The sequence below is a fragment of the Cynara cardunculus genome, assembly GCF_001531365.2.
Source record: "Cynara cardunculus var. scolymus isolate 2C chromosome LG 12, CcrdV1, whole genome shotgun sequence".
NCBI lineage: Eukaryota > Viridiplantae > Streptophyta > Magnoliopsida > Asterales > Asteraceae > Cynara > Cynara cardunculus.
Window position 1 is genome coordinate 1,471,619 of NC_037539.1, and position 26,735 is coordinate 1,498,353.

The following is a 26,735-nucleotide window of genomic DNA, read 5'->3' on the forward strand; positions in this document are numbered from 1 at the left end:
ATTTCCCTTCCATATTTTCTCCTCCTCGCTCTCGGTTATCTTCTTCTTTTCTTCATTTTCGGCTTCACCTTCCACATTCCCTTAATGTTTCCTTTCTTTAATACCCTTTAATATGCCTTCCCTCTTCCCGTCTTTAAATATTTATTAGAAATAATGTATTAATAAACAATAGAATATGATGAAAAATCACCAGTTTTATTTCATCGTATAGCCCTCAAAAGCCGAATGTAATTATTATTGATCAAAGGTTTTGGCCCAGCGGTATCGTAGCATTTGGTTTCTTAGGAGATCATGGGTTCAAATCTCATCAAAAATGAAGAGGGTGTATAAGTTTATTTGTTATATTTACCGTATATAAATTATTACTTAAAAAAATGTTATTCATGGGGAGGTAGGTCCAATGACATATCATGTATATGAACAATTGTCATGTTGTACCAAATAATGTAGGAGTACTATTTTTCTTGTTGAATAATGTGATTCAAAATCATGCTACTTTTGTCACACTTCATTTATGGATATTGTTTTCTTCATTAATTTTTTATTTTTTTTTTATTTTTTGTTGTATTGGTATATGTATAGAGAGACGGGAAAGATTATGCGATAAGTTAAATATTTTTTGAGAAGACGAGAAGTTTTAATATTATATATGATTACACGCATGATACACAAGCTTAATCTCTCTTACACCATGTGAAACATAACTACATTGTTTCACCCTGTGAAACATAACTACACTGTTTCACTATATGAAACAGCAGTTTATCGTTTCACATCTCATTTCACGTCAACTTTTGTTTTATTTTGTTTTCAAATTGTAAAACAACATATATTGTTTCACCTTGTGAAACAACAATATATTGTTTAAGATTAGGGACGTTACGTTGTTACATAGTATGAAATATCACTTTTGTGTTTTACTTTCACTTTTATATCAACTTTGTTTTGTTTTCACATAGTCAAACAACATTAAATTTGTTTACTTTAATGTTATTGTATTATTTCATTGCGTGAAATAAAACTTTGGTGTTTTCAGGTATTTTTAATTACAATTTTTTATATCTACTATATTTTGTTTTCTCATGTAGTGTTTTTATTATCTAAATAGTCAAAATTATTTTATAAAAATATATATATTTCTATACATTACCATTAGATAATTAAAAAAAATGAATTAACCAAATTACACCAAAAAACAAAAACTTTTAAATAGTTATTTTGATACTAATATCGATAAACTTTTTATACTTTTATGAGATTTTTTCAAATTTATATTTTATTCAAACATAAAAACATTATCGATTTCTCAAAACCATATAAAACCCTATTATAACATCGATAAATATATATATTAAAAAAACAAAACATTAAAATAGATATGTATCTTCCTGCATTGTACGAATACCCTTTCAATAACTACAAAAAAGCTATAACAGGATTCAAACCTAGAAAAGATAAAATTTCCACTACATCACTTAAGAGGTTGTTTGTTTACCTCTTAATAGTTCAATTAAGAGGCAAGCTCTGAATAGTTAAGAGGCGAATCTTGTTTGGTAAAAAAAAAATTGCCTCTTAATAGTTCTAAAATCTTCTGAATGATTTTATATCATAAGCCTCTCTTGGCCTTAACTATTCCGTGCCCTAATTTTATCATAAACAATTACCAAACAATTATATTTCATTTTGCACTATATCATAGAAATCTCCTAATCATTCTAATCACTTACTTATTTTGTACCAAACCATTCAACAACCACCAACAATACTTAAACCTTATTCTTACGTGACAAGCCAAAGGGTTAACACCTATTTTTTCCATTCTAAGTTATAGATTAAACCATGAGTCAATCCAACAATGCATTTATTTGCAATAAATTGTTATTGACATTTCAGAATAAGTACTTCATGTATTGTCAATACCCAATAAGGTATAAGGGTATAAGGGTAATTTAACTCCACCACTTATAGATTGAAAACCCCATTAAATGATAAGAGTATTTATTTTTCAATGAAAATACAATTTTTTTGTTTTGAAATATTACTCAAAACCATTTTTTGTTTTATAATTTAAAATAAAAATATAATATATTTTTTAATTTTAATATAAAATTAAGAATTAATGAAAATGACTAAAATACCCTTAATTTAATTGGACTTAACAGGAAAAAAAATCAACGACGATTAAATAAAAGAATCAAAACCGGTGAAAATTAACAAATGTGAAAAGATTAAATCTGGGTTTTTGAAAGTTAAGAACAACATCCGCTAAAAATTACAAACATTATGGACCAAGATTTTTACCTTACTCATAAATCTATATTAATGTAGTGAAATACATCTCGATTATAATGTTTCGTTTTATTCTTTGTCTCTATCGATATAATACGATTTTATGTGGTTTTGAGAAATCGATAATGTTTTTTTTATTTTTGAATGAAATGTAAATTTTAAGATATCGTAAAAATTAAGAAAAAAATGTTGATATTAGTATCAAATTAACTATTTAAAAGTTTTCGTTTTTTGTGTAATTTATTTAATTAAAATTTTTATTATGATTTAATTTAAGTTTAATAACAAAATAATTTATTTTTGATTTAATAATATTATCTTCTATAAAAACAAGAATTAAGTATTATGTTAGAACTCAATGACTACCTTAAGTGTATATTTTAAATTTTTTTATATTTATATGAGATATTTATTATATATTTGATTATGTTTATACTTAAAATTAGGTGTTTATCCGGTGTTTGATTGTATTTATCTGCAGTTAATTACACGAATTCAAAAATAGAGTTTTGATAAGCTGTATATACACACAATTTACTTTTAATCATAAATTTTAAGTAATATACATCAATAACGTAATTTATACATCAAAAATAATTTTTAATATTTTTTATCAAATATTTTATAATATAGTCTGGATTATTAAGTATATTTATATTGTATAACAACTAATAATCTATTATATGTTTCTTCACAAACATAGAATGAAATGCACTTTTCTTACCAAAATTTGGTTGGTAAATGGTGGTTTAGACTTTAGACTCAGACTTTCGAATTTTGATGTGGTTACTGGTTTTTCTCACCTAAAATAATATGTTAATATTATTCATTTATAAAATAACAAGAAAATTAAAAAATTAAAAGTATGATATTGATTATCTATATCTATACTTTTATGCATAAAATACTGTTTATTGATGTATATTATTTAAAATTTGAGATTACACGTAGATTGTGTATAAGTACAATTGATTAAAACTTCATGTTTGAATTTTGTAACTAACTATAGATAAACATAATTAAATACATGATAAACATATCATTTTAAATATAGAAAATTCTAAAATATAATTAAGATAAGCATGAAGTTCTACAAAAATTATAATAAAAAAAAAATTGAATTAAAAAAATTACAGATAAATGATAACTTTTAAATAATTAATTCGATAATACTAAAATCGATATATATTTTTTAAATTTTTATGAATTCTTTAAATTTATATTTTATTCATAATCACAAAATTGCCACGAGACTTCTCAATAATCATAAAATTGTCACTATACAATTCTAGATCATTAAATCAGTAGTTTATAAAGTTGATCAATGAACATAAATTGATCTTACGGGTCTCATGAAAAATTTTTGGTCTCACATAAACTCAGTCATATATATATATATATATATATATATATAATATTTTATATATGTTGACTGTTCCTAAAAGAGTCGTTGTCTACAATTCGAAACAAAAGGAGAAAGTAGTGGGGTAAAGATTTTGGTGACAGACAGCTGAGACAATTACAATACACTCTACTTTTTATGACACAAACTATTCAACTTCAAGTGACAATTAATATTTGGTTTTTTAAATATATTATCTAGGATTTATTTGATTACTTCTTAATAGTTTTATAAATAAGCAACATTTGAATGGTTAAAAAGTGAATTTTGTTTGAAAAAAAAATTATGCCTCATAATAGTTCTAAAATCCTTTGAATGGTTTTATATCATGGGCATCGCTTAACCATTCAGCGCCCTAATTTCATTGTAAACAATTATCAAATAATTATATTTCATTTTGTACTATATCATGAGAGTATCTTAATCATTCTGCATCAAACCATTCAACAACTGTCAAATAGCCTCTGAATCCATTATAACAAGTTGTTCCGATGAATTTATAAAATTTAAATCATCTCTATTAACTATATTAAAATAGAGATTTTAAAGATTTACGATATATTCTTGCTCAAACTGATATGCTATGCTATGACGTATGTTAAAATAGATAAAACATCTCTAACAGATTCTCTAAAATAAAGAAAATAGAGTTTTTATTATCTCTAAGGTTCCAACATATGTTGTGAAAATTTACTTTTATATTCATATGAAGGGGAACAAATGTGTGACTCGTGTTGCACTCTCAGTTGTCTTCTAATTTACAACGAAAAACGTATTTACAACTAAACATTTATTTAATGATTAAATCTATACTATATTATAAAGCATTTGACAAAAACTCTTAAGAACTATTACTTATGCATGAAGTACTGTTTATTAATGCATATTTATTATAATTTAAGATTACAAGTAAATTTGACATAAGTACAACTTAATAAACATTCATTTTTGAATTCGTATAACTAACTGTAGATAAACATAATCAAATATAGAATAAAAATCTCATTTTAAATCTAAAATATAATTAAAATAATTATTGAGTTCTAACAGAATTATTATCTTTATAAAATTTATATTGTTAAGTCATAATATATTACTTTGCTATTAAACTTAAATTAAATTATAATAAAAAATTGAGTTAAATAAAAATTATACAAAAAACGAGAACTTTTAAATAATTAATTGTGATATTAACATCGATTTATTTTTTTCAAAATTGTATGATATATTTAAATTTAGTTTTATTCAAAAGCAAAAACAATATATTTCTCAAAGTTGCATAAACCTTGTTATATCAACATAGACAAAAAAATAAACTAAAATACTAAAATAAAGATGTATTTTATTGCATTGCACAACTACCTTTATAGTATTCAAATATATAAATGGAAAAAATTGACAATTATATAAAAGAGAAAAAAGTAAAACAAAAATAAGTGGAACCGTGATCCCCACCAGACACACCAACACACGTTCACGCCTGGACAGATAATATTTGTGCCACGTGCCACGTTTACTGTTTATTTGTATTTTATATTTAAAAATAATAAATTTTTAATGATTTAATACACCATGATTAAGTCTTAATTAACAGATTTTCATGATATAATAAAAAATAGAATATAATTATTTGATAATTGCTTACAATGAAATTATGATATTAAATGGTTAAGAGGGATCCATGATACAAAATTATTCAGAAAGCTTTAGAACCATTGAAAGATATATATTTTTTTACCAAACAAGATTCAACTCTTAACGATTCAAATGTTACCTCTTAATGGAACTATTAAGAGATAAATAAACAACTATTTATCAAAGATTTACTGACAAGAGCCACATTTTTACTTTTTTATTTGTCATCAAAATTGGTTGATGGTAAACGTCTATAATTTAATAAACACTTACCAGATAAGAGTCATCATCATTACTTACTGGCTAAAATTCTCAGTCTTTATTATGCTTATTTAATAAAATAATTAAATTGAAAAAACAGCTAGGCTCCCGGGGGGATGGATTGTAAGATCCCACAGTGGTTGAAAAGGAGAACAAATGTTGTCTTATAAGGGATTTGATACCTCCTTTATCAGACGTATTTTAAAACCATAAATTCATATATGTAGACAAAACAAACAATATCTGATATGAATAATGTGAAATGTTACAATAATCATCTATTATTATTGCATGTTTTGTTTGCATACTCTTGTCAGATTTAGATGTTTTGTTCTATGTTGGTGCTTTTTGTTATTGTTTTGTTGTTTCTTATTAGTCTTACATAAACTTTTTATCTCCTTATTTCTTTTTGGTTTTAATTTATTGGTCAACCTTTCATTAAAAAATGGGGAGTCCTAATGGCACCCCTCATTCATGTCAGAATCGGGTCATTCAAGCATTGGGAATATAAAAAACATGTATTGATGTTGATGTGTGTGAGGAAGAAATTCATGGATAGAGGTGCATTAAGCAATGCATAGGGGTGCATTTAGCCCACCCCTAAAAAATATGGTTCATACAAGGCTATACACAATTCAAACAAACAAGAAACCTACCAATAATATACCCAAAATTAAAGGGTGTTCAGTAATAAGTATTAAGCAATAATTAATGAGAATAGAAATAAAAGAAACTGTTTGATTTTTTTATAATATAATGGGTTCATCCCTTTAGAAGCCCAAATTTTCATCCTAGATTAAACTGAGTGGAATGAAAATTAATTCTCATTTTCATTCTCTGTCATTTTCATTTTTGTACCCATTTTTATTTCTTTGTCTGAACCAAATACCCCCTAATAATGTAAATTATATAATTGTACACACATTATAAGGTACGGTTTAAGGAAACAAAATCATGTTTTTGAAACTACAACTTTATAAGGATACTTGGCATATTGAGACAAAAATTAGGGGCTTAATATCATATCTACTTGCTATTAAGAAGCATTGTTAATTAAATGATCAATGGTTTATTGTTGTCGAACGATTTTGTATGATAGTTTGTTATTATCGAACATATGACTAGGTAGGGATGGACTTAATGACATTGTGTTCAGTTCAGTTGGTTTTATCTGACATCTACTCAGTATTCAACTAACCACCATAGTGCATAAACATCACTAACCAATTGGGTATATTCTAGTTATATAATGACCGATTGCTTACATTGCTTGATCTTTCCTTATTAACTGTCAGTCGTTCATTTTGTTATATATATATATATATATATATGTGTGTGTGTGTGTGTGTGTGTGTGTCGAATTTAGTAATGAACAGTTTCTAATGATATTTCTTTTTTCGTGAAATTTATGCAGTGTATTATATCGTTAACCCAACCAACTTGACAGGGCTGCTGAATTGAGTTGGATGATACTTTTCAATGGTTTGGATTGAGTTGAAATTTTTCAAACCCTCGTAATTGAGTCAGTTTATTAAATGTCGTAAATCAGACAATTCACCCCAAAGGTATATTAAAAATAATTTATATATCTTTAATTTATCCAATCTTTTGAAACTGTTAAAAATTATTAACACTCAACTTCAATAAAAATGACTATTACAACTCCAAACAGTAAAAATATGCTCTAGATTTCAATTTTATGTACGATGCTTATAACAATCAGTTATTTGATCAGTCGATATCTATAATCAACTGGGGTACCTTAAATAGTAAGACACTGGACTTGCTTATGGTTGCCATCAAGTCGAATGTTCTCAAAATTCCCGAAGGTTTGCCTTACTGTTTTTAGGTATATAATATTTATATACGGCAAATGCAACAAATAAACTCACACACCCTCCTCACTTTTGATTAAGTTTGAACATGGACTTCCTAGGAGATCAAATACTACGATACCACTAGACCAAAGACCATTTGGTGGTTTACCTAACTGTTAGCTTCAAGGTTTCGTATAACTTTTGGTCTTTTTGATTTAATCAAACTATATATGTTTTGATAAATAAAAAATTAATACATAAAAAATATATTATTTTGTTATTGTTTATGATAAAATAATTTAGTTTATAATTTAGAAAAAAAATGTAAAATTAGACGATGGTTATAAAATATCGAGGGACTGGAGGCAAAAGAATCCGTCTTCTCTTTCATATCGAAATCTCTGATGCCTTTAGTTTGACTGTTGATTTCCCTCTTCTGTACAATTTCTAGAATTTTCTCAAATCTACACGTACAATCATACATGCATGTAGATTTACGCCTGCTCGACGACTTTGATTTCTTCATGATCTCGATTGAAATGTTGTAATCGGTATATCTGTAGAAGGAAATGGGAGCTTGCCTGTCGACGCCGGAGAATTTCGTCGGAGGCGGCATAAGGTTATCGAAGAAGAAGTTCAGTAAGCGGAAGAAAGTTCTGAAGCGGCGTGGTTCGTCTTCTTTGTCTGATCAATCAAAGTTCGATCCCTCTGGTAACAACTATTTTAACTACTTTTCACGGTTTTATTGATCAGCATTTAACCGTTTTAGTACTTTTAATTTTAACTAAGAGTTGTGATCTCGAACTATGCTTCTAATCGTGTTTTTGTCGCATTTTGGTTCAGCTTTTTAGTCGTAATTTTAACTAAGAGTTGTGATATTGAACCATGCTTCTAATGTTCTCGAATTCTGGTGTTTGATTGTATTTTTGTCGCATTTTGATTCAGCTTTCTAGATGAGATTGTTTGATTAAGTTATGAAGTATTTAGTTGTGCATGATCTTTTTATATGATTATAAGCTGAAGAAATATTAATATCCTTTTCAACAGTTGAGTCGATGTATGTTGGAATTCCCAGTTTTTTGTGAAATTTTACATTGCCACAGTTTTGATGGTGTTCTACCTGAAAGGCCAGTGGTCATTAAGTTGTATATTAAATTCGACTTAATACTACTATACAACTTAATGACCATTGACCATTCAAACCTGTGTACTGCTTTCTATACTTCCTGGTTACTGATTCAGTCGGTGTAAACTCAGTTTCTTCCTAATGCCAAAGCATGACCTACGAAGCAGAGTGGCAGTAGAGGCTAAGGTTGAGGGAGATAGGACAATCTAATTCCAATGACTTTCAAAAATTGATACACGCGCTAATGTAAATATCGATTGCTACCATTATCGCCAAAGTTGGAGGGACATTTAAGAAATAGAACCTATATCACATTTATGATAAAAGTTATGCATCCAATATACATACATTTTAATGTTAGGAACTCTATGAAGCTATGCCAGAGTAAACAGTTTTGGAATAATCGATGTGCAAGTTCATGTAGCTCTCAAACAGGGGAAAATAGCGATTCGTGTTCCATGAAATGTTTGTTTGGTCAGGATGTCATTGAGTAATATGCCCATTGCACCAAGATGGGCGCTTCATATAGTTATTATCAAGTGAAAGTCAGCGGTCCTTTACCAATCAAATTAACTTCATTATGCATTGTGAGTTATTTAATGATGTCCCTTGTTACTATTTTCAACTCTATTCAATTAGTTTCCTCTTCTAAACTTTGTAATGTCATAATGTGTATCCAGTATACCACATATACAATATACGTCTTCTATGGCTTCCTTATAGTTATCTGATTTTTTACTTTTGGCGTCAGCAGGGAGCACTGATGAGTCATGGTATGATTCTGCTGCAATTCTTGAATCTGATTGCAGTGATGAAGATTTCCGAAGCGTTCTCGATGGTATCCATAATTTATCACTGAGAAACCCATTTACGTTCTACATCAGCATGTGAGCTTGTCTTCATCTTATGAGTCCATATATTTGCAGATGTGCTGTCGCTAAACAGCTCTGATGGTGCCTCCAGGCCAAGCATTGCTTCTCTCAGAGATGTTAATCTTGGAGATGGTGAGCTGCGTAGAAGCTCAGTGCATCCAGAAGACATGGACTTCCGGTCAAGATTTGATGGACGTTCTAATCAAACAAGGCCTGTTTACCTTGATGAAATATCCTCTTCTATCAATGACAGTGCTGGAAGGGAGGATGGTTTATTAGACTGCGGAATAGTTCCTGGTAACTGTTTGCCTTTTCTTGCAACTACTGTTCCCTCAGTTGAGAAGAGAAGATCATTAAGCTCTAGCCCACCAAGTGCAAGGAAAAAGACTGCACATAAACTTTCCTTAAAATTGAAGGACGGACATCCTAACGCCGCTATGTGTGAGTATCTTTACTACTGAGTACTGACTTCAACTTTCTAACATTTGGTCGCTACAAGCATAAACTAGCATAAGGAATGTGTGAAAAAATCATCGAAAATAAACTTTTTACTTATCTGAATATCATGGTGTAGGTTCTTAGGGGGGGGGGGGTTCTTTTTCATCTACATCTATCCCCATAATATCAGATTGGGGAGGAAGATTAGAATTAAATTCATGATTTTGAAATGACACCCTTATTTCCATGTCTTCAAGGCTATTATTGTTGCTTTAAAATTTTAAGCAAGTGCAGGCCAACGCATTTATCTATTCTTTTTCATTTATTTATAACATTTTCCCTGTTTTACGATATTTTTCTAGCCCAAGCCAAAGCCAACTAACACAGGGAAGTGGATTCATAGATATAAGCTCAGTGTCATTATTATCGTGTCTACTCTTGTCCATGAGTTGTTGGAAGTAGTATATAGTTTGCTAGAATGATACATATGCACTCTCGTTAAATAAAAGTTAAAAAGAATTACCCATGCCTGTGGGATGATTTAACAGTGTCCTAGCATAAATGACGATTAGATGATCGCCTTTTCACATTACTCAAAACTATATTTTGTAGAGATTTGATAGGAGACAAGGTAGCGCCAGTCATGCTGCATTGATGCTCATTCACATTATAGGGCATTACACATTTTTCATTCTACTATCACCGTATCAACTAACAATCTGTGTATTTAGGATGTTATTCATTTTCTGTATTTTGTGAGGTGTTTTGACCCAATCACCAAAACTTAACACTAGTTTTGGTATTTTCCTAGTTTCTTCAAAGAATCATCTAGAAAGACCGATAGGTGGTTCCCAAGTACCTTTCTGCCCAGCAGAGAAGAAAGTGTTTGATTCCTGGTCATATGTTGAACCAAGAACTTTCAGAGTACGTGGGAAGAATTATTTCAGGTAACTGAATTACAATGGACTTATGTACACATGGATTGTCTATGTGCTTGTAGTTTTTATACGAGATCAGCTAATAAGAGTTCATCTCAAAATATTGAACTTTTCTCGTACCATGTCGGATTTACAGGGATAAAAGGAAGGAGCATGCACCCAATTATGCGGCTTATTACCCATTTGGTGTTGATGTCTTTTTATCTCAACGGAAAATCGATCACATTGCCCGTTTTATAGAACTTCCTGTTGTTGGTCCATCAGGAGAACTTCCACCAATCCTTATTGTAAATATCCAGGTACTTATGACCACTTAGAATTTCATTCTGTGTCAATTAACATTGCTAATATTTGTAACTATACATATGGAGGACTTCTCTTTGGAGTGTCTAATTTGCTTTTAAGCATAGCAGCCACATATGAGTGAGGGTATTATTTTCATAACCTGAAAGGCCGAGACACATGAAAGAACCTTAACAAATAACAATTCTCTATTATTACTAACTAGGTTGTACTGCCTTGAGTGATTTTTATGATTTCCCTTTATATTTCGTTTTTGATAATAACTCTACCATACCCATTGCAGTGACATACTTTTTGTATGGTTTTACAGATTCCATTATATCCTGCTGCCTTTTTCCAAGGCGAAATTGATGGTGAAGGGATGAGTTACATTTTGTACTTCAAGCTTTCTGATAGTTACACTAAGGAATTTTCATCCCAATTTCAAGACAACATGAGGGTAAGAAGCAGCATTTATATCATTGCAGAAACATGGCTATCACATACTTCAGTTTTGTATGTCTACTATAATGCCTATCCATTCATATCAACTTATTTATTTAGTTGGTTTGAAACAGAGAATATTCAATGACGAGATAGAAAAAGTCAAAGGGTTCCCCGTAGATACACTGGTTCCATTTCGAGAAAGGTTAAAGATATTAGGCCGTGTTGTAAATGTGGACGACCTTCAATTAAGTGCGCCAGAGAGGAAGATTATGCATGCTTACAACGAAAAGCCCGTACTTTCACGTCCACAACATGAATTTTACCAAGTAAGTTTCTTAGCGATGGCGAATATATTGCATTTTCTCATGCATGTAATGGGGTTAATATATTACTGAAAGAAATTAAAAAAATGGTTCTGTTTATAACAACTCCACCATCCCAAAAGGTGCCCACTTCTAATCTCAAATCTTCGAACATCTTGCTCTATCTGTCCTAAGAAAATTGTTACGTGTTTCATTATGAATTCTCATGAAGATTGCCACATTATATTTTGGGAAGTTTTTTATAAGTTAAGGTGGCCTATTTACCCATTTTCACCATCACAAAAAGTTTATGCTATTGATTTGTCGCAATTTAGGAAAGGAATTTGACTTGGCGCGTTCCAATTTTTTTGGAGGTCCTGATTAACTTGTACCAAAACTATATGATTAACTTGTACCAAAACTATAGATAGAGTAGATGAGTGATAAATAGAACAAAATAGAACAAATTCACATCATATATTACATTAAAAGCCTTACAAATTAAAACCAAAAATATCATAAAACGACAACGTAATATGTGAAATTCACTTAAATAGAATCACTCTTCTAACATTTTACAAAAGTCAGAATCAGGAATCGACAAATCAACTAAAAGAGTAAAAGACTATAACATTAAAGTTGGGTAAAAACTTATAATTGGGCTAAACATGTATAAAAAGGCTAAAGGACAAAAGATATATAATTGGGCCCCAAAAAAATTGGGGGCCTTATTCCATATCTCATATTAGAACACCCTCTGGTCTGGGGCACGTCCTTAGATTTGACAAATAGTTAAACGCTTCTATTATTGCAATTTTCGTGAGACAATGGTAGAGAGAGCGGGTTTTAAATTCAGATTTGCCATGTTTACCATGGACTTCTTTAGTTTCTTTTCTGCAAAATGTTTCTATCTCAATATTTCTATGTTCTTACATGTAATTATCAATTATTTGTGATAAATGTATCATTTTTTGTAAGATAAAATACAACTCTATTACACTTCAAACGTTAAATGTTGACTCTTGACTTTTTTTAAAATGGAGGCAGTATCATACTCACTAGGGCTCTATTCTTGGTTCAATTATTTAACACTTCTAAACAATTTCAGGGAGAAAACTACTTTGAGATTGATTTGGATATGCACAGATTTAGTTACATTTCCAGGAAAGGATTCGAAGTGTTCCAGGAAAGACTAAAGAACTGCATCTTGGATTTTGGTCTCACAATTCAGGCAAGTCCTTCTATTTCCAATGAACTCGAGTATGCATTTCGTGTTTATTCTATGAACAGGGGACCTTCTTTTGAGAACTCTCTAAATTGTGAGATCCTTGAGAACTAGTGCATCATGTGCTATTTCATATGATCTTTTTCCATCAATGGCTACAATTTGATATAGTGATTAACATATATTTGTTTCATATGCTTTTTGGCGTGTTTGCAAAACAAAAAGTACACGTAAAAAAGTTTCAATTTTGTGAACATAATACATAAGAAAACAACACTTTATGAAACAAACATATGTTAATCAACACGGAGGGTTTAAAAGTCAATCACTCGGTAATCACATGCGTATTTTTTTAAAATGTAATTTTGTCTTTCTTGCTAAAAATTTATCAGTAACTTTCTTTTTAACAGGGAAACAAACAAGAGGAGCTGCCGGAGCAGATATTATGTTGTGTAAGGTTAAACGAAATCGATTACATGAATTATCACATGTTAACGTTAAGTCAAGATCCCGTATTGTTTAATGAAAACTAGTTTATGACTTGCCCCAATCATGTGTCCTTTTGTTAGCCTCATCTCTTAATGACTCAAAAGTGTTTTGAGTCTCTGGAGTGGTAAATCTAACCCTGATACATGTGAGAATATGTGGAACCCTTAGATACCCTCGGTCTTGAGAAAAGAAAAGGAGGTTTCAAAGTCTAGCCGAGGGTAATCCAGGGGTTGTTTGGTTGGTTTTCCATTAAATCATGTAGGATAAAGCTGACTGTGTGGATTAATTTGTCAGCATAGATAGAGACGGTTTTTCATAGATGGAAGGATCGTGCTTTTTAATTGGAAGGAGCATGTTTGAAAAAAGAAAAACTTTTACTTTTTGCATAAAGCTCTCTCTAGAAGGTTACCAAATAAGCCACTTTCTGTATTATTAAGCCACTACCAAACAGTCATGTATAGCTGATTGAGTGAGATGTGAGTTCCATTAAGCTCATTAAATGGTTAACAAACAAGCCTTAAGATGGAACCATATCAGTTGAGAGTAACAAGAACTGATTGGACCATATCATAGGATTTGTTAATATAGTGAATGATCGTGTGAGTAGGAGAGTTAGGATAGCGTAAGAAGGGATCCAGACCCTTGATCGCCTTTAATCTCAAACTTACTCATGAATTACGCTTGATACGTGGATTAGTCCGGTGCATCTCAGTAAATCTAATCTTGGTGCATCTCATTCCAATTTGCATTTAAGGATGAAAATCTCTTACGTTTTTCACCTTTAACTCTACTTCTCATCGGAATCCAATCCTTGCAAATATCTGGACATATTTGAAACTTTTCATAGTCCCTATTTTGGTCTCATTATGAATTGCATTATAAACAATGCCAAAGTTGGCTCATGATTCAAATAAATAAATTTCATAATCAACATGGACCAGTATGGTAGATCACCAACTCTGATTGCCTGTTGACAGGTTATTGATTGGCAAAAGTGTCACATTTTTTTATTTTGCAAAAGTCAATCCAACATCGTCATACTATGTTGAACATAAACGTCTTTCCATTTTTTTTTTAAACATGAATGTCTGGGTCAGTTTGCCTACATCTCGACTAATGAGGAGAATTCCCAAATGCCTAAACCTTTTTGTCAGTTGAGCTAATATCACTCAACGTCGTTGCCACCGGAGGCCTACTTGGTCCATTGACTATTGACTATCTTTGTTTTGTTTGTAATGTTTTTTAGTGGAAATGTATCAATTACTAAATCTAGATATTAAAATGTAAGGTTTGGTTATATATCCAAATGGGAATACCTTCTCCATTCAAATGCAGTATTTTATTGACTACAGATGAACAACATTCAAAACATTCAAATGTAAAGTCCTCTGACCAAACCAAGGAATTATCATCATTAGCACCTATGGTGCAATTGACTTTTAATTTTCACCAAGTGATTTTGTAGATGCTAAGTAGTGTAACTTCATTTGTGTATAATATAATAGAAGTAAATGCTTGTTCTCTTTTAAATGAAACAATGTCTCTTTCATTTTTAATGCAGGGTTAAAAAAAAAAAAAAAACAATTAAAACATTCATGTTAGTTTTCTAATGTCTCGAGTTATATTTAACAAACTCTTTAATAAAACGGTATTAATTTCTCATAGAACACGTTTAAAAATATATCAATATACTTGAATTCAATAAATTTAGTTAAATAGGTTAATTTTAAAAAAAAGGTAATTACGCTCTTGTTTTCCCATTCAATCGAGTCCCCGCCTCCCCTGCTCCCGCCCCCAAAAAAAGACATTTCAACTGGATATCGTCTTTATTGATAAAAATAAGAATTAATAAACAAATGGGTTCTATGGTGTAGTGGTTAGCACTCTGGACTTTGAATCCAGCGACCTGGGTTCGAATCCCGGTAGGACCTCTTTTTTCATTTATTTTAGGTCCATTCTTCCGCCTTTCTGGTTTTACTTCGATTACCAACTAAATTCAAGATATTTTCATCTTTTTAATTAAAAATAATAAAATATATTAAATAACAACCTACTTTTACAAAGAAAATTATTATAACATTTCATTTTCAGTTTTTTTTATTACAATAATGTACTTTCAAAATATTTTCTATTATAGTATACTGTACTTTCAAAAATTTACTCATTGTAGCATTGAACAACCTTTTAAATTAAATTTACTCATTATTCCAGGTTTTTTTGTCACCTTATCATTCAGTAGACTGTTCACATGTACGATAGTGCTGACATGACATTTTTTTTATCATAACATTGTACTTTCAAATTTACTTTATCATAACATCATCAATTTTTATTACAACATTGTATTTTTAATTCTAATATTTTTATCATTTAAACATTGTAAATTTAACCAACTATTTTTATTAAAAATTATGATAAATATTATTTGAGATTATAATATCGTTTTTTTTTTTTTTTTTTTGACATATTATAAAAGGCAAAAGACACTCAAATCGATAACTTTTTTAAGCATTAACATATTTACAATAATATATCAAACAATACGTGAATTTAGTCTTTTTTTAATCATTATGTAAGTTTTTTTGTTAAATTAAATATTATATTTTAAATAAAAAACACTCTTTCTTAAAACTCTGCAAACAAATCAAAATAGCTAACACATACAAGCATTACCAATACAATTTAATATTATATTTTTTAGTAAACATATTTGATTAAATTTACAATGTTTAAATGATAAAAAAATATTAAAATTAAAAGTACAATGATGTAATAAAAATTGGTGATGTTATAATAAAATAATTTTAAATGTACAATGTTATAATTAAAAATGTTATGTCAACATTATCGTACATGTAGACAACTTGTGTGGACGAGGAGGTGGCAAAAAACTCTAGTATAACGTGTGAATTTAATTTAAAAGGTTATCTCAATGCTTTAACGAGTAAATTTTTGAAAGTACAATTTCCTAATAAAAAATATTTTGAAAATATATTATTGTAATAAGAAAAAGTAAAAATAGAATGCTATAATAAGAAAATTTGTAAAAGTAAATTGCTATTTCATACATTTTATCCTTAAAAAAATGTTAAATGCTTTTACAACTCGTGCACACGGTCCATTAAGGCTGCGTTTGGTATATGGGACGGGACATGATAGGACGAGACAAAACTCACTATCACATGTTTAGCGTAGCATGGGACAGAACAAGAACTCACTATCTCACGTTTGGCACGACATGGGACAGGGACAAAAACTGAGATAAGGTGGGACAGCATGAGACAAAAGAGGTTTTTTTTTTGTTCCACCAAAATAAGTGGAACAAGATGAGACAAGAATAAGACAGAAACTAAAATATTACTAATCTACTCTAGTTTGATATATAATCTTAATATGATATTTGTTTTAATGGCCATCACCACTACTACCATCAATTCTATCAAAAAATTTATTCAAATTTGGTACAAATATGAAAATTATGTACAAATATTTATAAATAAAATTCTTTAATTATTTACTTTATTTGTGTTAATTATAACTATTATATAATATTTAAAATCATCAAATAACTTTGGGGGTAACTTGTCTAGTTCTGTCTCATCCAATCCTAGTCGTACAAAACATCAAACATACTCATGTTATGTCCAGTTCAGTCCTACCCTCTTGTCCCGTTCTGTCCAGTTTTGTTCTGTTCAGTCTTGTCTAATTATATCGCGTACCAAACGCTACCTAAAAACAAATTTTTTTTTTGCCAAAAAAAATTCACCAAATTCACCTCTTAATAATTCAGAGGTTACCTCTTAAAAATGTCAATTTAAATAAATTTTTAACTTCAATTTTTACTACGTTAATACAATATCATATTATACCAACCGCAAAATTTGTTGGCATATGATATAAAATTTTGCATCACAAATATGGTACCATGTTCACATGTTTTATAATTTGGATTTGAATTTTATTTTTTTTATATATTAATTAAGCAGTAAATAATAAAAAGAAAATAAATATATATCAAAACAAATTACAAAAAACCGGCATTCCGTTTCCGGTGTGCTCCTCGGACCTCCAAACTCAATCCACCATCATCGGCCCACCATCTGGAACCACCACATTGCTCGAATTCGCCGCCCTCACCGCCGTGCCACCACCACGTGTACGCCCCTTAATCCGCCGCAACTCCGCCACCACTTCCCTCGCATCCGGCCTATCATCCTTATCCGCCGCTACACAACGAAATGACAGCTCCGCCACCGCCGCCACACCACCACCATCCACCGCCGCCAACCGCGGATCAATCACCTCCCCCAACAACCCCATTTGTATCCTCGCCACCGCCATGTCAGCCAACGCCATCTCCCTCTTATCCCTCCGCCCATCCACCGCCCTCATCCCCGTCACCAGTTCCAACAAAACCACCCCAAAACTGTAGATATCGCTCTTTTCCGTCAGCCGGAACGACCGGTAATAATCTGGATCCAAGTACCCGGGTGTTCCCTGAGGACCCGTCCACACACAACCCGGATCCAACAGCCTCGATAGTCCGAAATCCCCAACCCGAACGCGCATATCTTTATCCGCAAATATGTTGTTCGACGTAATGTCTCTATGAACAATTGGGGGCACCACTGAAAAATGAAGATACTCGATCGCCAACGCGATCTGTAACGCGATATCAATTCGTGTTTGCCACGTCAAACACTGTTTCTTGTAAACGTGCAAATGATCCGATAGAGTCCCATTGGGTACATACTCATAAACCAATAGTAACCCTCTCGGATCGCTACAATACCCATGAAGTTTCACGAGATTTGGGTGGTTTAACGAAGATAAAATCAAGATTTCATTGCAAAAAGACTTCGTTGAGAATGAATTTGAGGTGGGATTTTGTTTGTGTAGATACTTGACAGCATAGGTTCGGTTTCCTTCAAGATGAGCAACGTAAACCGACCCGAAACCTCCGTCTCCGATTTTCCGGTTCGGGTCGAAGTTGTTTGTCGATGATTGAAGCTCATCGAAGGTGAACACCGGCGGGAGGAGGCTGGCGGAGCGATGGCGGTGGAGGTAAATAACCGCTGGATCTTCTAAAGGTGAGTTCTTTCTTTTTCTTCTAGAAATGTATGTACTTATCAAGATAAACAGTAGAAAACATAGAAATAATACAGCTAAAGACATCATTGCTACTCGTAATTTGGGTTTTCTAACCTCCGGTGATGATTTTTGAGGTTGGATTGAGGGTTGAAAGCATAAAAATGGTTTATTTGGGTCAGATGAATTGAACCCACAAACGCCATTGATGGATTTGCAAGCTGTGCAGTTTGAAAAGTAAGAATCTTTTTCTTCCCATTCAACTTCAATTCCAAATTTCAAGAAACTATCAAGAAACCCTAAAATGTCGTATTGGCAGCCTTCTTTCGAGAGTTGTGGAGGATGAATAGATCCACAAGAATGGATAATCTGAAGTGGGTTTTTGGTAATTTTGCATTCCCATGGACAATGGCTGCAGTTTGGGAGGGTTGGGGGCAGGCAAGGGCGGAGGTAGGAGAGACGAGAGCAGAAAGAATCGGTGGGTTGGAACGGTGAGTTGGAGAAATTAATGGGTTGAGTTGGGATGGTGGAGAGTGAGTGAGTGGTGGTGCAATTAGTAGTGGTGGTGGTGGAGGTGGTGGTGGGGTGGAGGGAGAGGGAAGTGGAGGTGGGGTCATAGTGGAGGAGAAAGAAGTGGTGGTTGTTGATGGATATGGTGGCCGGAAGTGGTGGAGAGGGGCATTGGATTTGGAAAGAAGGGTGGCCGCAACCAGGGGAGTTGGAGAAAGGGAATGGTGGTGCAGTGGTGGTGAATGGTGGACACGGCGGAGCTCGTGCGCAGGTGTGAGCTGAGACTGTAACCAAATGGAAGATGAAAGACAGTATTAGGAGGAGAGACGGCAGCTCCGGTGGTGGTTGTGGTGGGGGCATTATTGTTGATGAAGAAAGATGTGCAGATCTGAAATACCTCCGATCTTGAAACTATATATATCTATATAATATCTATAGAGGTGGTTTTTTTACTCTTTTATTTCATCTGTAAAATACCAATACAAAAAATATAGTATAAAATTAGGTTGAATAGTAAATAATATTGAGTTGGATATTATATCATTCATCATATTAACATAATAACTAATTAATACTTCAATCAGTTATCTAGGTATTTAAATTTTTAAAATTTTACATTTTCGATATCGAAATAAAAGTTTTGAAAGTGTGTTACCCAAAATAGAAATTAAGTTAAAATACATTATTTTTTTATATAATTTATATATATATATATATATATATATATATATATATATGTATATATTCTTGAATTTATAAACCTAGAACCTTGGAGTATGGATTGAGAGATGGGGGTATCGAGGGTAAAGAAGAAGGGATCACGTGAAGACAAACACCCACAAAAGGTGCTTCAGTGATGACTGTAAAAAAGAAAAAGAAAAAGAGAATTCATGCACATTGCACGCTCAAAAATAATTAATATATTATAAAGTTTTGATTAATTTTTTTTACTTTTTATTTATTTTAACCTATGATTCATTCGTCTTGTAATAATAGTGTTGGTAGAGTTAAAGTGAAAAACATAAAAACAGATTTCCATCTTTGAATGTATATTAGCATGAGATGTATCGGATTAATATCCATATCAAACACGATTCAAAGGTAGGTTTAAGATTAAAAGTGATCATATTTCTTATTACACTTTTCACATGATCATTCACAGTGATAATAAGTAGTGGTGCTCATGGGTTGGGTTGATCGGGTTGAAGACATTTGAACAACTCAACCCAATGTTTGCGATTTGAAAAATCTTAACCCAACCCAAACCAAAGTGCAACCCAACCCGTACGGGTTGATACTTTAGTACATTAAAATATTCTTCTAATCTTGAATATGTTATTCTCTACTCATAATTTCTTTTTCATCATCAATTATTTGATACAACTTATCCATATTTCTTACGTATATCACATTCAGTTAATTTTCTCAATTTACATATATATGTTCACAGTTACTGAACATATATACGAATGAGTTATATAGATATGTGAATAGATTGAAAATATGTGTATATATGAAAAGCATACATGATATTGTACTTGTCTAATATATATATATATATTAATAGAAATTCAATAATCATATTAAATCGAAGAAATAAAATGATATCGGGTTCATCGAGTTGGGTTGAGTTCAAATAATAGTAACTCAATATCAACTCAATACCTACGGTTTGACAATTTTACAACTCGATTAGACATCGGATTGCTTCGGGTTGGGTTGGGTTGGTCGGGTTTTTGAGCACCCCTAATAATAAGGGTGATCTATACATGAGTTGGGCTAAATGCATCCCTATTTATGAATTTACTTCCTCGCACACATTAATATTTTTAATACATGATTTGACTTGATTCTGACATTAAATGTTGCATATAACATTACCCAATCTATATATACCCACAAAAAGTAAGTCTTGATTAGGGTTATTCATGGGACGACAAAGATTCGTTAGAAAAAACAGTCTTGGACTGTCATTCTTGATAAAATAAGCAGACTTAGAATTGACTGTTAAAATTAATTGGCGATGCAAAAAAAAACTTGGACAGAGCTTCCTGCCTATTAATATTTTTATAATAATTAATTTCTATAATTAAAATAGGAAATTCTTGATATTCATCAATTTTACTTAAATATGACTTATTATAATAACATTTTTTTAAATTTACAAAATAAAAACATAATTATCACAATTGATCTATTTCTTATTATCTTGTTCGGTCATTTCCGTTATCGATTCTTCATTTTTTGCGAAACAATTTTAATTTTAAATTGAAAATATTGTTATATATTTTGAATTATTTTACATAACATGTGTTTTATATAAATTTTGTTTTCTTAAAAATATAAAAGGATTTTAGGCCTGTTATCCCGTGGGCAACCATGGCCTGTTTATAGGGAGGGTATGGGCAAGCTTTCATGTCCGTAAAAAAAAAGGGGCTCGAGTTTGTTATATTAAGCCCGTTAAACAAGAAAATAAGGTTAGGTTAGACTAGGCCTAAGCCCACAAACCGATCAACTTTAGTGTTGATGTTGATGTGTATGATGAGGAAATTAGTAGGTATGGTGTATTTAGCAAAATAGTGAATTAAATTCACCCTTGTATATTGTTAAATGCATTCATACCTACTAATTTTCTTCTCTCATGCGAAGCTTCTAGAAGGCGGATCACTACATAGAGAGACTCATATACCAATCATTGGCGATAGCAGAACCTAGAGAGGTGGAAGCAGTAGCTTCTAGAACAAAGCCCATGCCTAAATAGAATGAAGAAACGACGTTTAATGGTAAAGTGTTGAAATCTTAAGCTATGAATTCATCTGATAGAAATTTATGAAAATGAACAGGATTTCCTCTTGTGCAGGATACGACACACGATTGGGTTCCCACCCTGGCTCTGAATTAACCATTTCAAAGCTCTATGCCTTTCTTTCTTCCAAAGCCGTTTAGCCAGGTCTACTTTTCCTCTCACCCGAAAAGTGGCTAACTCCTTGGTCTTACTAGCCACTTACTCTAATTCAAGCAGCTACCAGGAGAAAGACATCAACATCAACATCAAGATTTATTTTTTACATTTTTAATGTATGATTTGACATGATTCTGATATAAATATAAATAAAAATATATAATATTATTATTTAAGTATGCAAATATTGGTTTAGGAAGAAATAATTGATAAGAAGATATGACCATAATTATAAATGTGAAAATGAGTGGTCCATTTTTAATCAATTAATTAATTAATGATTTTGTTTGGTTGTATATAGAGTAGATTGAGCATTATTGCCTTTGAAATGAGTGGTCCATTCACATTTGTGCTTTTCTTTTCTAAATAATTCACTTTATAATTTCAATATTCTATTTTTTATATTAATTTCAAAAAATAAAATATATGAATTATTATACACTTGTATACAAATGACCTTCTTAAATCTACAATAATAAATTAAGAGACTCTTTAATGAACATTTATTATGATTAAATGATAAATTAAAAGATTTATAAATATTTATCTGTTTTTTTACCTCGTAACCAGATATTCACTTGTTTTTACTGGATAAGAGACGTCTACGTGGTAAGATATGATTTTCATCGATAATTTTACTCTGCCATTTTGTTAACTGATAATCTTACTCGATTAGTGTTTATTGGGTATGCGCGTATAATGACTGATAATATTATATGATAAGATAAATAAGAATGATGACTTTTATCGTATAAATACTTATACAGTTTTTATTGATAAACAACTATTAGATTTAATAAATTAATAAAATAAGTAGAAATTACAACTATGTATGGGGAAAAAAGCAAAAAGTGCACATATTTTCATGTACCCTATAGTTGAAAAAGGAAAAAAAGTCATTTGGGCTAGAATATTCATGATTCATTTATATTGTTTTTCTGGTTATTCTTTTTATGGGTTTATCAAAATGTTATTACGTCCGTGATATTATGGACATGGTTAAAATGCAATTGCGACGGCCATGTCCGTAATTATGACAACCAAATCCGTAATTGCCGTTTGTGACAGAGCCACTTGCTAATCTGATGGAATTTGATTTTTTTTTTGTCTTTTATCCTGGTCCGTGATGTTGCGGACGTAGTGACATTTGGGTGAATATTGCAGATTGTGGACGTGGATATTGCGGACGTAGTGACATTTGGGTGAATATTGTAGATGTAGTGACATTTGGGTAAACCTGAGAGATAATTGGCCAGGAGACCAATTTAAATGGATGGAATGACTATTTGAGTCAATTTCCCTATTCTTTAACACCACAAAGTGGAATTAAAACTAAGCAAATAAGTTAAATATGTTATATTAAGTAAATACTTTATTTAAAGTTAAATGAAAAACTGAAAAGCACTTTATTAATCATTTATTTATACAGTATTTGTATGTGGCTAGGTGTATAAACATAATTTATCCAGTATGCACATATACATACCATACAGATGAAATGGTCATTAAGATATTATTTAATTTAACATTTTTATGGTTTTCCTCTGAACCCGAATATATTTATATGTGTGAGACTCATATACAATGGTTTCTATTGTAACATACTAAAGTTAATATAGCAAAGTATTTGTTATAAAATATGGAAAAAAAAATTTAAATTGTATACAATTGTATAAGGGGTCGTTTACCAAACGTTTATCTGGTAAACGCTTATCAAGTAACATTTCCTTATCGGATGAATATGGTAAATACCAAGAATCTTACTCGATAAGAGCAAAGACAATTACCAAGAGTCTTACCTGGTAAGTGAGAACGATAACTCTTACCACGGTTAACACTTACCAAGTAAATTTTTACATTTGATACCATTTTTTTTATGGATTAAAATCTTACCTGATAAGTAAGTAATAATGTTGAATTTTGTCTGTTAAACGTTCTCGGATAAATGTTTGGTAAACGGTCTTTAAATGTTGTTAAATTTTTATAACATAAATACAATATTACTTAAAAGTTTAATTTCTTTTTTAATTATTAAAATGTTGACATTAATTGAATCATCATCATAAACAGTTAAAAGGAAGTCAAAGTCTTGTATGATGTAGTAGTTGATATTTGTGGGTTGGGCCCACTTAAAAAAAGGCCCACCAAATTGATTAGAATTAGTGGGCCCAAATACATTTGAACTCTCCTTAAAATGATGAAATATGGTACATGATATTGATGAGAGTTAAAGTGATAACCTTTAAAAATAAATAAAAGTAAACTATAAATTTGGTCCCTACACAAATTCAAAATTATAAAATGGTCCTGAGATTTATAAAAACATCCAGATTTGATCCTTGTTTGTAACGGTTATTAAAATATTCCGTTAAATAAGGGACATTTTAGTTATGTTATCAATCTGTCGTTTACCCAATTATAAACTATGGGGACCAAAATTGTATAATCATTATTAGTTGTGTATCCGCACAATTCGGCGGGAGCCATGAATTTTAACGATTTTGAAGTTCCACTGGTTTTATAAGATAAGATTTAACGATGATATAGGTTACACTTGGTCTTTACATATTAATACCATTTGAATAAATAAAAGTTATGGTTCCAATTACAGACTATCGATGAAAAAAATTGTATGACASTTTAAAATCCAATATATTTAAAATCTAACATATTTAAACGACTCCACAAATGTGTTCGATTTACACCAAGAGCAAAGAACCAAGAAACTTGAGTTTTAAGATAAACACTTAAAACCAATAAAGAAAACTACAAATTTGACAGATCATAAGCTATGATAAGACAAAAAAAAATGGGTTTTAGAATGAAATTTCAACTGTTTACCCTCTTTCTTGTCCAGAAACTCAGATTAAGGTTGAATTAATATATGTATATATATATTTCAAAAAAACCCAAGAACATATTATACAGTGCAATTTGGACAGACTAACCCCAAAATATATAATATATATATAAATAAATAACTATAAAACTATAAATCGTGAATATTAAAAATATTTTTTTCACAGTATATATAATATATAATAATAATATAATTAAGTAAAAAACTATTCAATATTGGACTCATTTCGAAGGTATTAACGRGACGATTATAATGGTGTAACTTGTTAGAATAAAAATGTATTTTTTAAACATGTTTTAATTGATATACGATTATGTATGTTAATTTGATAAATGTTAAAAATGAAACATTTAAAGATAAAAAATTAAAGTAAATTAATTAACTAATTATAAGGGTATAAAGTGTAAATTTAAAATTATAATTTTAAAAAAATCGGTTGTGAGAGAGTGAGTGTATGTGAGAGGGTGGGTGTATGTGAGGAGAGAAGGGGGTGAAAAAGTGAAAAAATAGTATAAAGAGTATCTTGGTCATTTAGTATTTTAAGACTTTAAGACTTTTACTAAATTTGCTTAATAAGATAGTATAAATTTGACTTAGTAAACGACAAAAGATTGATAAAATTACGAAAATTCTCCTTATTTAACAGTCGTTAGATACGAAGAGACCAAATCTAGACATTTTTATAAAATATGATAGTCGTCTTGTAATTTTGAAACTGTAAGGATGAAAATTATCTTTTGACAAATCAGATGGTCAAAAAATAATTTAGAGTTTATAAGTAATTTTAAATTTGGGAATTTTGTTTGAATTAAAAGAAAAGGAAATCCAACAGGCTTTTGACCTGGCGGTATGTGAATTTTTGACCTCCTAGCAAGTCAATGTTGAAAAACGTAAGAAGAGATATGAACGTTTTGATCACTTTTAATTTCACTCTCACCCATGAATTGCGTTTTTAACAGGAATTGATCTGTTGCATCTCATCAATGTTGATGTTCAGCTATGATTGATCCAATGGTGAAGATCTATTTTCACCTTCTTGCAATAGCTTTCATTCTCACTGTAACCCAAACATATTGGTAAAAAATAATTAAAATACTATTACTTTGTTAGAGTTCTAGAGATTTCTTCAAAAAAAAAAATTAAATTTTTCATGATCTCTTTTTTTTTCTATATATTTTAGCATGCATCTGTTGTAGCAAGAAGGTCATCTGTTTGAATTTTGTAAAACCATGAGAGGTTTTCCCTGACTGTTCTCGAATACTTCTGAGATTCATCGAATTGCACACAAGTCGACCTTAAAATCAGTGGCGGATCCATATTTTTGTCTGATGGAGGCACCTTTAAGGTAGATTAAAGATCCGCGAAGTCGCACAACGTGTTTTTAGCCTAATTTTACAGTTTCGAGGGACTTTTTGAGTTCTTTTAGTTAATTTTGAAGGATTTTTCTTATTGTTTTATCGACCTCGAAAGACTTTTTAAGGCATTATATTTTTAAAAATCAACCTAATATAGCAATCGATAACTTGTTACTTTTTAAATCGATTAACCCTCATTTTTCTTTGATTACATGGCTTAAATGAGATGACATGGATGACAATCACTTTGATTATGTGAAATTAATAAAAATAACCGCTTTTAATTTTTTTAAAAATAATTTCCTCACTTTTTCTCCAGGTTCTTCATATCGAACCTGGTTTATGTTTTTTTTTATCTCTCTTCAAAAATACTTTCAAAAAATTTCACTCTTACTAAATTGTATGCAAATTAAATATTTTAGAGTAAAATTTTACAT

The 26,735-nt window shown here is 30.6% G+C and overlaps 2 protein-coding genes and 1 non-coding gene across 3 annotated transcripts; 2 read left to right on the forward strand and 1 right to left on the reverse strand.

The window, feature by feature from the left end:
• The first annotated feature begins 7,973 nt into the window (after nucleotides 1-7,973).
• LOC112522730 lies at nucleotides 7,974-13,581 on the forward strand. Its single transcript, XM_025132031.1, has 9 exons — nucleotides 7,974-8,115; nucleotides 9,285-9,368; nucleotides 9,457-9,843; nucleotides 10,652-10,787; nucleotides 10,915-11,077; nucleotides 11,392-11,520; nucleotides 11,639-11,833; nucleotides 12,918-13,040; nucleotides 13,445-13,581. The coding sequence occupies exons 1-9, from the start codon at nucleotides 7,974-7,976 to the stop codon at nucleotides 13,565-13,567; spliced, it is 1,482 nt and encodes a 493-aa protein (XP_024987799.1). The 3' UTR covers nucleotides 13,568-13,581.
• A 1,801-nt stretch (nucleotides 13,582-15,382) lies between these two features.
• TRNAQ-UUG lies at nucleotides 15,383-15,454 on the forward strand. Its single transcript has one exon. It is a non-coding gene; the product is annotated as a tRNA-Gln (tRNA).
• Nucleotides 15,455-17,553: 2,099 nt separating this feature from the next.
• On the reverse strand, nucleotides 17,554-19,567 carry LOC112523594 (LEAF RUST 10 DISEASE-RESISTANCE LOCUS RECEPTOR-LIKE PROTEIN KINASE-like 1.5). Its single transcript, XM_025133261.1, has one exon. It carries the CDS (start codon nucleotides 19,479-19,481, stop codon nucleotides 17,598-17,600), a length of 1,884 nt encoding a protein of 627 aa, XP_024989029.1. The 5' UTR covers nucleotides 19,482-19,567; the 3' UTR covers nucleotides 17,554-17,597.
• Between the last annotated feature and the right edge of the window lie 7,168 nt (nucleotides 19,568-26,735).